Below are 15,000 nucleotides of genomic sequence, written 5' to 3'. Positions count from 1 at the left end.
GTGGTCCTTCGTCGCCGTCGTCATCGTCGTCATCGTCGTCATCGTCGTTTGCTCTGGAGAAAAGTACCCAAAAAGCAGCAAGGTGCGTCCGCCGGCCCCTCGCAGCATAAAGAGCCAAAGAAGGTGGAAGCGAAAGGGCACCAAGAGACCAAGACGACTACCCTCTCTGGCGGCGTGGCGAGCGAGATGTTACGCTTTGCAGCTGTTGACAAAACGGGCCAGAAATGGTGGATTAGACGGGCTGTGGACGGAACTGGCTCGCTACACCGGTGGATAAGGATGCAAACTGTCCTAGATGATGCGTAAAAAATCTGCACTCCTCCTTACATCCTTGCTGTTTTTAATTTCAGTCCTTCTTCTGTCCGAATCAAGCTAAAACTCAAATCCAGGACGTGGAGGGGCAGGTGACTTATCCGCAGTGAAGTCTGCTGGTTCTCCTTGGGTCTCCTTGTTCCGAATTCTTTGTCACGACACACTAGGCCACTAGGATCATTTCCACTGTCCCCACCGATTGCACCGGAGCAGCAGCGATGGGAGAAAGGGTTGGCTTCCCATCCAAGGAGCCCACAATCGCAGGCTCCCCCCGCAACAGCAGCCTGCTGCGCGAAAACTTTCGCGAACGCGATCACGACACGAGCCCTCCCCACCTCTATTGTCACCCAAGCCTCTGGGGCTGCTGCTGCAGCGGGCGACGACGGTGACGTTTGAGCAAAACCAGCGGACACGGCTCGACGGTTCAGCATACGGCGAAGTGCAACGTGACCGAGCAGTTGTGTTGTCGTCACCACACCGGTACGCACGGAACAAGCGAACACACAAAAAACCACACAGAGCAACACGCAGCAGCGGAAGAGTATCCGCGATCGCGCGAAGCCGTGCATATTCCGTGAGTGTGGTGCGAGCCAGGACCGTTGTGCGTTGTCTGGGAGGCGCGCGTGTCCTCTGCTTATCTTCTGCTGTGGTGTCCATCCCTGTTTTTGGTTTTCGAATTTTCGTTTTCTGGAGCTGGAACTGAATGACGTGATTTCCCCTTTTGCTTTAATTCCTTTGATTCCATTTAATTAATGTCCTATTTGTTTCCCTAAATTTAGTAAATTGTTTGTGTGTGCGCCGTGTGGAGAATCATATCGAGCAAAATACCGGAAGGTTCCAAGGCAATCCAATGCGAAATGAAATAGTGAGTGATAAAAAAAGTGAGCAAGCAAAGCAAGCCAGCAAAGGTGTGTTGCAGTGCAGTTTGTAGTGTGTCTCTAGTGAGTGAGTGAGTGAGTGTGACCTCTGGTGTGTTTGTAAATCGTAGTAGCCACAAGCCATATTTATAAACTCTGTAAAACCAAGCGAGAATCCCCTCGAACATCCATCTCCCATCAGTGTGTATCCGGATCCATTTTCATCCACTCTTCATCACGATCGACGTTGTCGCCAGTAGTTGAGTAGCGTGAAGCGAGTTAAAGAAAAGGCACCACCATAACCGTCACCACCGCCTCCACCATCATGGCCGAGGATCTGCGGGATCGCAATGACCCGGAGCTGAAGTATCTGTCGGTCGAGCGGAACTCGTTCAACGATCCGGCGACGCAAGCCGAGTGGACACAGAAGCGGCTCGTCTGGGTGCCCCACGAATCACAGGTGAGCATAACGGGGTCCATAACGCGTTTGTTTGTTTCCAGGCCAAAAAAAAAAAGAGAGCGAGAAATGGGCTCGACCCACGGAAAGCACTACCGCGTAATCCCTCTCCCCGGGTATGAGTCACATTTTAGCAAATTCCGCTTCCATCACGAAATCATCGAGCATGAATCACACAACCTCTCCTCATTCGTTGCCTACTCAGTAAGGTTTGGACCAAAAATCCCATCCAGCGATGATGAAGAGAGGGTGCGAAAGTAGCTGGATAAGTGTTTGATTTGGAAAAGAGATCTGAATCACGCCCTACCTTTGTCTGTCTGTTTGGTCACACTACTTCGCGGACATTGCGCAGCCGGGGTCCGGTCCGTGTGCTGTTGGAGTTTCGCGATAAGCTTGCTCTTGGAAATTGATAAAACATCCCTGACCGCGTTGGAAAGAGGTCTGTGTGGAGTGTGGATCATTCTGGCGCTCCGTAAGGAACCCGGAGCGGGGTGGGGGGCTCGTCGGTTTGTTGTTTTGTGGCGGAAGCAGCCGTCAGATCGCGCGGATCCCTGGGGGAGAGAAGGAGGCCGTGTGTACAGTATCACCATGTCTGCACCTTCTTATCAGTTCCGCTGTTGCGTGTTCCCGCGTTTGCTTGATCGAAGCTGCCCGCTCGATGACCGGATGGTCTTTGGTTTTTTCCCCCTTTTTTTTTGGCGGTGAGGTGTGAAGGGATGGTAGCATAGTTGACGGGGCAGATAAGATAAGATAGGATATAAAGGCGCGTTGGTCGCGCCAACGAGAACGAGAATCGAAAAGTGAGTTGAGGACGCGGTTTGATTGATATTCGATGAAACGATGGTTCCGATGGGCAGGCGGGGGCGGGCGCCCGTTTTAGGGCAGGATGTCGTCGTTCCGGTGCATGCCGGGGGTGACGTGATGTCGCTAAATTGGAATATGAATGTTTGATAAGGTCTCTGCACCGTGTGGCAGTGGCCTCTCGCTCTCTTTCTCTCTCTCTCTCGTGCGCGAATATGGGGAACCGGAAAATTCGCCGGCTCGTCTCGAGTCGTTCGAGTGTTGGTGCACTCGGTGCTGCTGCTTCGGTTGATGCGATGGCTCTACCATGTGCCAACAGTTTTCCGCATGGATTTTCGAACACACCGGCACCACCGGCAGAGCCAGCGAGTCACAAAGGGCGGATGTGTGCGTGCACCGTGACCGCGGAGCATCGGCGAGAGGAAGAAGAAACCACGCAATGCTTCCCATTCTTACATTGGTTGCTCCCCGCGAGTTGTGGAACCCTTTTTCTTCTATCGCTTGATGAGTGTGTGCGTTGGACAATGCTCTTGTTTGGCCAACCACCGCCCTGCTGCTGCTGCTGCTGCATGCCAGAGTTGCATATCTTCTCTCTCTGTGGCTTCTCCGCGGGGCGTTGCACCAGCAGCGCATATGCTCTGGTGGGGTATGTCATGTCTTGGTTGGGTTCTTAATGCCGGTCACCGCCATCGCCATGATGCTCCATCCACCCTCCAATGATACTCCACCGAACCTGTCTGCTGGGCGAAGACATTGACCTGCGCGCGAGAGAGGGAGAGCGCATTCAGCGATGATGCTGTTGTTTGGTTTCTGGTATCGCGTCTCGATTCCAAAGCCAAGAAGCAGCGACCTCTCCTTCACCCCACGGCCACGGAAAGTGCCGACAAAGTTGCATTGGATCAATATTCCCGCTTTGAATTCGTTGTCCGATGGATGAAAAAAAAAAGGCAAGAAAAAGACTCCACATTTGGACACCTCGCCGCCAATGATCAACAAAACAAATACAAATAGTTTGCTCTCTCTCTCTCTCGTCGGTGCTGCTGTGTTCGCCTTTCCTCGTTCGCTGTTCATTTTGCCTTTTAAACTTTAAAATGTCGATCCTGATGTCCCTTTTTGTCTTTCTCCATCGGGACGTAATCGTTTTTTCGGTCTCCAAGTTGGCAACGCATTAATATTACTTGGGGCCAGCCACGGAATCAGCAGATGACGTCACCTATCCGTTCTGATCCCGTGTTCCCGCCCCCCGAGGGGGGGGGAACGTCGCTCGCGATCGCTGCTGATAAAAAACAAGTGCGAGTTACCATGCCGCCATTTCGCTTCTTGCGCCTTCTCGCGTTTCCCGTGCGCAAAACCAAGCCAAAAATGAAAAGTGAACCCTCTTCCCCGTTTTTTTCTGCTTCTTCTTTTGGCCACTTTCCCCCCCCCCCCTTTAAGTCCAAAGCCAGGCCCAACTCCGGCTCCGTGCCAGTGTGGAGGTTAGTGCAGGAGCACGGAAGAGCATGATGGCAAAAAGTAAATAACTGTTTTTAAAGCAAACATTTTGAGCAAAAAAAAAACACGAGAACTGCCGAAAAGATAACGACGGCTGACTGGCTGCGTGGTACGCGCTGCTGCTGCTGCGTCTGGCTTTGGAGTGCTTCCTCGTGAACTGGCCTGGGCCAACGCCCCGACGCACAAGTCAAGAGGTTTGAAAGGGTGCACGCTGAGCATGATGATCATGATGATGATGCTATTGGGCGGCCAACCAACCACGGGTTTTCCAAGAAGAAGAGTTTTCTCGAAAAAAAAAGTTCCTCCCGAAAAAATACCCCGAGCCCCCCAGATATTATCGAGTGCGCGATCGTCATCGTCTCCGCTCAGGTTCGTCGTGGTGACTAACGCTTGCGGACGGGAGGGAGGAAGGTCTTCTTCCGTCAGGGTGTTGGTGTGTCTCATCCATCCGGCCGGGGACCGATCGACGCTAAAACAAACGAATATCCAAACGCCAACGAAACCAAACCGCGTTTGTTTTGGCTGTATTTTTTTTCGGTCGATGATCACGACGGGACGATCATCGTATTGGCTAGTGTTTGGCGCTGGGTGCGTTATCTCGGATTGCGTCGCGATCGAACCGACGCTCGGTCCGGTCCGGTCGCATGTTGTTGTGCCAAACGTGGCAGGAAACGGCCCATGAGTCATATGTCCTCGCACCGTCCGTTGGGGTCGGTCGGTCTGGAGCACAGAAATAGCTTCAAGAAGACGGGAAGAGATGGTATTGTTTCATGTCCATAAGACTTCCATGAGCTCGATGCTGATGATTCTTGAACGTTGTGCCTCTGATGCATAATGCTCGTCGCTCCCTTGCTACTTCGAATGAAATCATCTGTTCGGTTGTTTTATTCTTTGATAGAACAAAAGTGTTGATGATCGATGAGATTGACCTACCAGATGCCCCAGTCCCCCCACTTGTCACCCGCAGTCTTTCATTTCTCGAGATTCCGCCGAGAGGCAGCAGAGTTCGCGAAGAAAGAAAAGGGACTCTGTCTCTGCGTAATCAAGCTCCTCGGCCGTTGGGCCGCTGGGGTATCGGGCCCGGCCGTCAAGGCCACACGAGTACTTATGTTGCGTCCTTGGTACACGAACCAAGCGGCGCCACCAGAGAGTGCGCGAGTGCGAGGAGAGGGAACGAGAAGAGCGTCCCCCTGTGCTGAGTCCGTTTCTAAAGCGCCAAGCGCCCTGTCAGAGCCAACCTTGTTGCAATCTCTGCCGTTGGTGCCGCTGCTGTCTCCTCGTCGTTGATGGCGTCGTTGACGCTCGACCAAACCGAAACCGAACCTAAACCTTACCATATACGGTCAACGTGTAGCGGTCGCAGTTTCCCTCGCGCGAAGAAAACCTTGCTTCGAGCGAGCGAGCGAGCGAGCGATCGAGAGTGATCGAGGAGAGGTTCGCGGGGAACGGAACGGACAGGCGCGGGTAAACCGGACTCTCCGGTGATGTGTACTGCCGATGTAGGTCAGCAGTACCTTACGTGTGTACCATCAATTCCCTCTCCATCCCTTCTGCTCGTTGCCCCTGGACGTTCATCGGGGCTAGGCACGGATACTGGAAATGTGCTTCCAATCTTTAAAGCGTGTCCGATCGATTGGTTCTACTAACACGCCAGGGGCGCCTAAACTGAACTGAATTCTAATGTTCTTTACACCCATTTTTCTTTCTGTTTTCTTTTTTAGGGCTTTGTGGCCGCAAGCATCAAAGGCGAGCGGGGCGATGAGGTCGAGGTGGAGCTTGCCGAAACCGGCAAGCGCGTTCTGGTACTTAAGGACGACATCCAGAAAATGAACCCGCCCAAGTTCGACAAAGTCGAAGATATGGCCGAGCTGACGTGCCTGAACGAAGCGTCCGTCCTGCACAACATCAAGGACCGATACTACTCCGGGCTGATATATGTAAGTACCGTGTGGCAACCGATGACGATGGATTTACTGTTTTTTTTTGCGACAATCGGAAGAGGACGTCCTTAACCACGAACGCGAAAGGGGGGGGGGACCCTAGGATACGATCATCATCTTCTGGGCACCTCGCGAAGGCTCGACCGATGTGCCACCGATTCAATCGAAGGCTGCTTCTCTCGCTGGGTTACGTGAAGCCGACGATCGAGCGAACGGCGGGCTCGCTGTGCGAGTGGTGTGTGCCATTGGGTTCCTTTTTTGGCTGTGCCACCGTTGCCTTATTGGGCTGTGGTTGTGTGGCGGCAGTTTGTTGGTCAGCGCGGCCAGCGGCGGCTGGTTCACCATTTTTGGGAGGCAGAAAGAATTTATGAGAACAACCGACTTACCTCACCGAAACACACGGCGGTGTATGAGTGTGTGTTGGGTAACCTTTTTGGTGGCTACTCGTTTTTGGGCCCCCGGGAAACGGGGGGAGGGGGGCCGAGGACAAAAGAGGAGCGAAAGGTCACTACTACGATCTCCTGATGATCGTGGCGGTGCTTCGGTTGCGTGAGGAATGTCTCCAGGAATGCATCCATCTTGTGGTGGCCCTTGGTGAAGGTGCAAAAGCACACAATTTAAAGCACTTTCTCCTCAATGTGTAATGTCCAACGGCGGCTCTTCATTGTTCGTAGTTTATCGCTACGATTTACGCAACGGTTAACAACACAGAGAAAGAGAGAGAGAGCGAGAGAGAGAGAGAGAGAGCGAGAGAGAGAGAGAGAGAGAGAGAGAGAGAGAGAGAGAGAGAGAGAGAGAGAGAGAGAGAGAGAGAGAGAGAGAGAGAGAGAGAGAGAGAGAGAGAGAGAGAGAGAGAGAGAGAGAGAGAGAGAGAGAGAGTGGTGTAATTGTGTCGCTCCTGTCAATCATCAATCAATTAAGGAGTAACCGGGACCTGCTGCGGTGTCTGGTGCCCAGGGAGGGACATTAAAAATAAATAACCGGTGACACGGTGATGCTGTCCTGCCGTAAGCGCGAAATCCTGTTTCGCGCTGATCTGTACTTAGGGTCAAGAGGTGGTACCTTGATTCGACAATGACATAACAGAAGAGATTCGCGTAGCAACGTTGTAGCAGCCACAACGGGTTATAATCAAGACATCGAACGACAAGGACGACGATGAAAGTATAAAGGATTCTCTTAAATGCTTACCTTATTTTAACTAGTACTTACTTTACATCATGAGAATAGCTGACGACGACCTATTCCGTAAAGTCTGTTTTAAACCTTCCAATTGAAGAAGAAGGACATCTTAAAATGCAGTCATGGTAACAACATTTATTCTTAAATCACTAAAACAAGAGACCGATTTCATTTGTCCTTTAAAGACTGTCATTTCCATTGTGCTTTCACTACTTGCGGTAGTATCAATTGTTAATGCCTCACCCAGCGAGTGTACTGGCCCACAGTCTGCCGCTCCGGAGACATGATCCGGATTCGTTTTGATTTTGGTTAAACATGATCCGGTTCCGTAATGCCCGCCACATCCCATCAGAGTGGGATTTATGAATTTATGACTGTCGGAAGCCCTGTGCCCCCGTTGGTTGGCCCACGACGACCGTTGGAAGACAGAGAGCAGAGGACACGATCATAGAAAGTGGCAGCCACTGCCGCCGCCAGCATCATCTGCCGGGTGTGTCGATTTGAATACGTCCGTTCGAACACAATACAAACAAAGAAACACAGATGCGTCGCTGCTTCCTCCTTCGCATCTACAACCCATTTTTCCGGCGCTCGGTTGGTTCGAGTTCATCACTAACTGGCCTGACGGTGGTGGTGGGTGTCATCGGTTGGTGTCTCTCTCTCCTTTTCCAATCGACCAGTGATGGTAGGAGTAATGTACACGGGAGCTGGGCGGGGTGGGTTCCCACAACATGTGTGATTCATGGTGTACCGATGAGCATAATGATTCGTTGTGGCGTGGCATGGCGTCTGTATTCTGTGCCCGATTGCCCGGCGACGGATGAACCGCGACCACATTTACATCCGCAAAATGTGGAACCATTCGGAACGATCCATGAATGGCGATCACCACCGCTGGTTGGATCGAAGATGAAAGAATTGAAGCCGTGCCCCCCCACGCACGCACACATGCGACCGGTAGAAGAGCACCACATAAACCACACGGAGTCAGCGACGAAGTCTCGTTTAAAATCAATCAATTTGCGCCGACGATCGACCGGTGGCCAGGGGAGAGAGGCCAGGTGCCATGCGGTGATCCATTTCACATTCGCGCAGGAAAAGAATGCGAGCGCCAACATGCAGGGCAGGGCAGGGCAGGGCAGGGCAGGTTGGCGCGCTCGGTGGTCGCCCTGCTGATCGCCATCTTGGCGCACGATCGTGCACGCGGCGTCCTGTTGTATGTTATATCCCCTCCTCCCCGCCGCGACATTCCCACGTTTGGTGTTTGGTCTTGTTAGGCACATACACCTACACCACGCGCTCCGTTTGGTCCGCGCGTCGTTTCCGCGTTGTTTGCCTGCCGCCGCCACACAACAAAAGCTGCCGCCGCCACCTCGCCCACAGAGAAAGAGCAAGAGAGATGACGACAACGGGACGGTTAACCGTCGTTTGCGTGCCACGCAATTTGAATAATGTGGTGCGTCCACTGTTAATGTATTCCACCAGCATGTACTCCTCTCTGTGGTTGGTAATTATTTAATCACTGCCACCGTGGCAGGGTGTACACAGATACGCACGCCTGTGTGTGCTCCCCACTCTTGACACTAATTTTGCGAAGCTCAACTTGAACTTTAAAAATGAAATTGAAACTACGCCGTCAAGCGGTGGTGCGTTAAGTGTCGTCGAGTAGTACTAGCAGCAGCAGCAGCAGCAGCAGCAGCAGGGGTTCAGTTGCTGCAGAGGAACAAGCAGGGAGGGAGCGTTAGGAATTTCTTATCTGTCGCTGATTGCGTCCACCGCGGTGAGGTATAGGAATGAGTCAACGCTACGAACGCTGCGAAATGCCGCGATATGGTGGTGCTTTTGTGATCGCTAGCGCGAGCGCGAGCGTCTCTCTTTGTGCCGCTGATGACAAAGAGCCCTCCATGACGTCATGCGCAACATGGACGACTGTCCAGCCACTAGACATTCTTTCTCAAATTGAATCGCGCCACTGGAGTTTATTAAACTCTCTACGGACGGACGCACTCCTACTGTACTACTTCCGTTTCTTATCGGTTGGTGCTTCTGTGCTTCCTTCCACTGTTGCACTGTGAACCGAGAGCGTATATGGAAAGCAGCTTGGTGACATTGGTGACGAGAGTTATCGAGCGCTCGAGCACCAAACGCGCGCCCGCATTATATGGAAGGTTGATAGCGATAGGTTATGGTTCAACGCACACGCCACGCCACGCCACGCCACGCCTGGCGCAACCAGTTGCATGATGATGATATGCGTGTCTCTGTGTACTGGTAGATGGTGGCGTCGCCGTTCACTTGATGTGTCTTGCCCTTATTTCACTCACCACCTCGTTTGTCTGGTGATGCATCCGGAGGAAGTGAAATGAGATCGCAATGGTAAGAGCCGTTCGTAATCAGCAGGAATTGAAACCTTTTGGATTCCCAATCCCAATGTCTCATCAGTATTCTGTCCGTAGGGCGAATCATCCGCAGCGCAGAGCGATATGATCGGTGATCGCGATTCAAGCAAAACCGAGCAGACACCACAATCAGCACTAGCAAGCGTTTGAACGCTTAAACACAGACGCGATCAAGAGAAGATCACTTCAGAGGCCACTCGGTGGCTCGAACCACCATCAACCATCACCGCTTGGGGTGTGGTGCGTGCGTGCTTTGCATGTTTGCACGCGGAAATCGAGCATCACGACGACGACGACGACGACGACGACGAGTTGCCATCGTACCGGCCAGAGTGTGGTTGTTGTTCCAGAATCATACAGCTTTCGATGATATGATTCCGCGGGGGGAGAGGACACGTCAGCAGCAGTGTAAGAATAATGGCTGGCGATTGTTTTAGTTTCGCTTTGGCATCATACAAACACATGCACGCACACCCAGAACTCCCTTGGCAACCTCGGCCCGCTTGGGTTGTTGTCAACTTTGCGCGTTTGTTTGAAGCACTCTCAGCAAAACCGAAGGAGGAGGAGTAGGAGGGGCCTTGGTTCCACGGAATGGGCCCTGCTGGATGGATGGACGGGTGGATCGCGAGCCGTCATCGTTTTGCTAATGCCGCTGGTGGAAATGGTTGGACTGCTGGAGTTGTTCGTCTGCGAGGGGACTGGGTCGTCGTTCTTATTGGAAGCTAGGATTCTTCTGGATGATGATGCGAAGCACCTAGTAATCCTATCCGATTGCAGAGAGCAGCTCTTCTAGAGATGCACCACGATGTGCAGCTCTTTCTACGGTTGATCGATCATTTTGTGGTTTTGCTTCTCCGCCCTCTTCTGAGGAGTGCTGGCCCCTCACTAATCTATGCATTAAAAAAAGAGAGACAAATTTTGAAAGGTAATAAAACATAAACTATGACTGATAGTTGAGTTCTGTGAATTACATATGGAAAGGGAGTTTATCAGTTTATTCGCAAAAAAATTCTATCCCATTCCGAGCAGGATTCCGGCAGTTGGCCGGTAATTTCGACACGGAAGTCGAAAACATATTTGTGCGTATTTTTTTTTAACTCATTCTGTGCATTTGCAATCAATTCCTACTCGGTTTTTGCGATAAATTGTTACAATAGATACTACGCTTAAAGTTAGCTTAGAACGATCACGATTAGAGTTCGACTGATAGAGCTTTCAAACTTTTGTCTGCTGACTCATGGATAACTTCTATTGATGCTGCATTTTTAGTTTCTGCAGTGCGATTGACGGTTTGCCCATGAAAAATCGGCAAATTTTGTCTCTTTTTTAATACATACGTTTAGTGGTATCAGAAGTAACTTAGCTCATTTGCATCATGCCTCAAACACAACTAACTGAACCGGTAGCCCGGTCTGCTGCTGTTCTGATCCGATTGTCCATATTCGGATCGACACGACATTAGATGGGTGTCAGCAGCAGCAGCCAACTCTCTGACTCACGGTGCGATACGTCTAAATGGTCCACGGGAGAGGAGTGTCCGATCCGAAACGACCTCGGTGTGCCACGTTAAGCGAGCGGCGGCGGCCAGTGGTGTGATGCCCGCGACACCCGACGGATTGAAACAGATGGTACTCGACTACTACTCTCTGGCTCTGATTAGTGTTGAGGTCTCCAAGAAAACAATGTGGCCGCTGCAACCAGCGCCGTAATCGAATATCTTCACGGACGGACGGACGGAATGGACGGAATTGGACGGCTACGCGCATTCATTCTATTGTGTTCGTTTGCACCGAAGCAGCCTCACTGGGTTCGCTTTGTCACGAGGGGAGAGAGAGAGAGAGGGAACGAGGGGGGCCTGTCTTGCTAATTTTGGAAGTGTGTCCCACTTTGCAGCTAACCAGATCCCGCGGAGTTTCGTCGCTCGCCCCGAAAACACCTTGAGAGCCCCCGGCCTCAGTTGACGGCTTGCTGAAAGAGGTCTTTCAGTTAGATTATGCTCTCGAGCACCCGACCCGGGGAATATAATGCCCGCTGAAAGCTCGAGTTTGCGTCGCGATATGATGGGGAAGGAAGAGGAATGTGTGGCCGCGGCTCGCCAGAGAGAGAGAGAGAGGTGACGAGATGATTTGAGGAGCTGGCTTTTGTTGTAGCGCTTGATTGATGATTGATGCGATCATACTCTGCACGCGATAACCATGCGTCGGTGCGTCGGTGATCGACGTGTTAAGTACATTAGCGGCTATGTTGGTTCGGCTTTCTAGAAGGGGTTGCTCGCACTGCCGCCACTCCACCATCACGGGTCCCGCCGGTGGCAGTTTCGATTTCGCTGAAAGAGGCATCATTTGCTTTTTTAACCATAAATGGAAGCAAAAACTGTATAAGGCACGCATGGATGGGGGGGGGGGCGCCCGTTGTGGTGGCGCCATGTGGCATCACTCTGCATGCGATCGTGCGATCGAGCGCACACCTTTCGTTAATGCAAAATCATCCTTCAAACGCTGTTTGATGCATCCCTTCCCCTCCAGAAAGTGCATCTGGCGCCTGTTCTGCACTCTCCTGGGAACAGTTGTGATGGGCGCGAGCTAAAGCTGACCTTCCGCCGTGGAAGCAGCATGAGAAGTGGTCGCCATTCGGACCGGCTGATCACCACCGATCAGAGGGACGGTGGGAAAGGGGTGATCATGTAGCAGTAGGTCACGCACACGGTGTAGTAGTAGAGGCCAGGCCTTCTTCTCGCCCGATCTCGCCCGTTTTGGTCGATGTTATGTTACGTCCAAAAATGGCAAGTCCGCGATCGCGATCGCGGGGTGCCATACTGTAGCAGCAGCAGCAGCAGCAGCAGCAGATTGTGGCGCCAGGCGACTACTTGGCACACGATGGTTTGGCGGTTGTGTCTCGTCCTCGGTGGCGACTGGTTGGCAGGTGGAAACTGTCCCGATGGTGTGTTGGATGATTCATGTTTGTTGCTGCTGCTGGCACACTTATGTCAGGCGGCCAGCCAGTTCCTTCGCCGTCATTGAGGAGAGTCGGTCGATTGTTGCATCGTTGGGGTTTCCGTCGGAGCACAATGTCCTGTTGCAGCGGCTCAGCGACCACCGTTTCCGTGTGCAGCAATTGCCCTCTATAAGAGCCTTATGCGGCGTTTCGCATTTCTGCTAATCTGTTGTTCTGTTGACACTTTAATGCACTTCCTCCACACACCTTCCACATCGATCCGTGTCCGTGTGCTAATCCTTCCCACACGATTAGAGAGAGAGAGAGAGAGGGGGGTGTCCGTGAATCCAATCAACGTTAAACGGACTTTGTAATCCAACTCCTCCCTGCTATGTCCCTACAATTAAGGCCTGCATAAGACCCCCCCCCCCCCCCCCCCCCCCTGTGCTTGAGAACAATCGACTGGCTGGCTTCTTCTCCTTGTTGTTCTTCTTCGGGACTTGTTGCACTCTTGACGCTCCGAAGCGGGTTGCGCGGCGCACGTTATTAACCTTCAATTGTCACTACTCAACTCCGCGGGCCCCTTTGGGTTCGGTTGACCCCGACTGTGCGAGAGTAAATATCATTTAGCGCGCCATCACCATCATCGGCGAGCCCGGCGAGAATAATAAAGGGTTGGCCGAAGACGGCGGAGACAACGGAGAGAGCAGCAGCAGCAGCAGCAGCTCGACGTGGCCATTAAAGACAGAGCGCAGACCAGTGCTTGCGTCATTGCGTTGCACAGCACCACCACCACCACCACCAAGACACGCCGGTTGGCGGTCTGCCATGCCGAGATCGTGATGGCGACCAACCGTCCGACCGAGTGCATCCTTCTCCCGTCCAGAGCACTGCTGGCGCCATGGCGGTGTGGTGCAACAGCTCCACGTCTTTGTTCGTTCCAGACGAACCACCCCTGGACGTTGTGGGGGATTGATAATGAAATGTTTAACGAAGAATCACTGCATCTTGAGACGATGCTCACGATATCGATATTTAATAGTGAATCAACCGCAGCGTAACGCCACAACGCTTTCCTTCTTTGGTCGCTTGGATCGCAAGTTTCGTTGGTTGACCAATTGAGGATCGTTGACGCACAATTGTGTCTAGTGGCGTGTGTCAACACCATCTGTGTTTCTATCAGAAACCTCGTTGTGTACGTGGCACGCACAACAGACCCCCCCCCCCGAGGGTCCGCCTTCGATTTGTTGATATCTTATTGAATTGCTGGTTTGTGGAGCAAAACGGCAGCGCGTCCGATAACGTTTGCCAACGGTTTGATTTGGCGCAACGCACGCACGCACGCACGAACGGTGCCGCACTGTGCTCCTCGTAAGTCGATTCTCCGATCAACCGTAACATTACGTCAGATTCATTCATCCGCCATGTTTTGGCCGGTTGTCTCTTTGCCGAAGAAGACCTCTTTGTTTGACCTGGCAAACAAACAGATGCACGCACACATGAAGGACCTTTAACGGAGCCGCTCTCGGCGTCCGTGCGGTGGTCAACGGATACAAACAGAGCGTATCCGTGCTTCTTCTTCGTCTTCACATTCCAGCTGCGAAGCTTCTCTTCTTCTCCTTTTGTGTGGAGTGCCAGCGAACGAGTCGATGCCATGTTGTCAACGGAGGATCGCGCGATGAGTCACCATGAGTGTGGTGACGCGCGTTGTTTGAATGTCCAAATGCTGCTTCAGCAACTAAACGACCCGTGTCTCTCTCGCTCTTTCTCTCACAAGCACAAGCTGTATTGGCTACGAGTTAGCAATGGTGTGCGATCATCTAACGATCATCATCATCGCCACACCAGTCAAGGTTGTGGCGATAGTTAATGAACTGATGAGGTGAGGAGAGGCCGCTGGATGAGCTACGGATCAATAGAGTTTTGCATTCCAGCCAAGGAAAGCAGCATTCCTCACAGCAAACAGCAGCCGAGGCTAACCTTTCTCTAGTTGATCATCAATTACTCGCTTAATTTCCTCGGTTCACTTGCTGCCTGTTAGTGAGTGGGCAGGGGAGGAGACCTTGTCTTGTCTTCCATTCCGTGGCGAGCCGGCCACAGTCTTGCTGTTGTGGAATGCTGTGAACACACGTGCTTGGAATTACAAATGGTCGTTTGTGTGCTGGCAGTATTGAAGCGGATCGAGGAAACTCACAAAAAACCAAAACCAAACCAAGCCCCAACCAAGCAGCAGCAGCAGTTCCCGGGGTCTTAATAGAGATGCGTACACATTCTAACGACCGGAACTCGGTGGGTGGGGGGCCTTTTTGGGGAGGGTGGTGATGAGGCTCGCTAGGGCGATGTTTCTTTCACTCGATCGCTGCGAAGATGGTGGTGGTGGTGGTAGTGGTTGTGCTAGAGGACTGTTGATGATGTTAGTGGTAGCGGTCCGTGATGGTGGGACCGCGGGAGCACCGGACAAACGGTGACCTTGAATACGTGCCTTGTACCCTTGGCACGGTGGAGCTACTCCGAACCCCACCCGGAGTTGGCCGCGCCGATACTGGCGTAAACAGCGAATCGCATGAAAAAGGAGAAGAAGAGCACGATGTGCCAGAAGAGAGGCAGCAGAGGCCCGCTGTTTCATC

At 52.3% G+C, this 15,000-nt stretch overlaps 1 protein-coding gene across 2 annotated transcripts in view; it reads left to right on the top strand.

Annotated features, from left to right (window-relative positions):
• Nucleotides 1–15,000, top strand: part of LOC126579183 (myosin heavy chain, non-muscle) — a 37,551-nt gene that overhangs the window by 570 nt on the left and 21,981 nt on the right. For both annotated transcript variants that reach the window (XM_050242553.1, XM_050242554.1), the window contains exons 2-3: nt 1,092–1,629; nt 5,640–5,855. In XM_050242553.1, the coding sequence (XP_050098510.1) occupies nt 1,495–1,629; nt 5,640–5,855 (351 nt within the window). In that variant the 5' untranslated portion in view covers nt 1,092–1,494. The remainder of the gene's footprint in view (nt 1–1,091; nt 1,630–5,639; nt 5,856–15,000) is intronic.

This window comes from Anopheles aquasalis, chromosome 3 (genome assembly GCF_943734665.1).
Source record: "Anopheles aquasalis chromosome 3, idAnoAquaMG_Q_19, whole genome shotgun sequence".
In the NCBI taxonomy this organism is placed as follows: domain Eukaryota; kingdom Metazoa; phylum Arthropoda; class Insecta; order Diptera; family Culicidae; genus Anopheles; species Anopheles aquasalis.
Note: the sequence above shows the minus strand (reverse complement) of the source record. Positions and strands in the feature narration are given on the sequence as shown.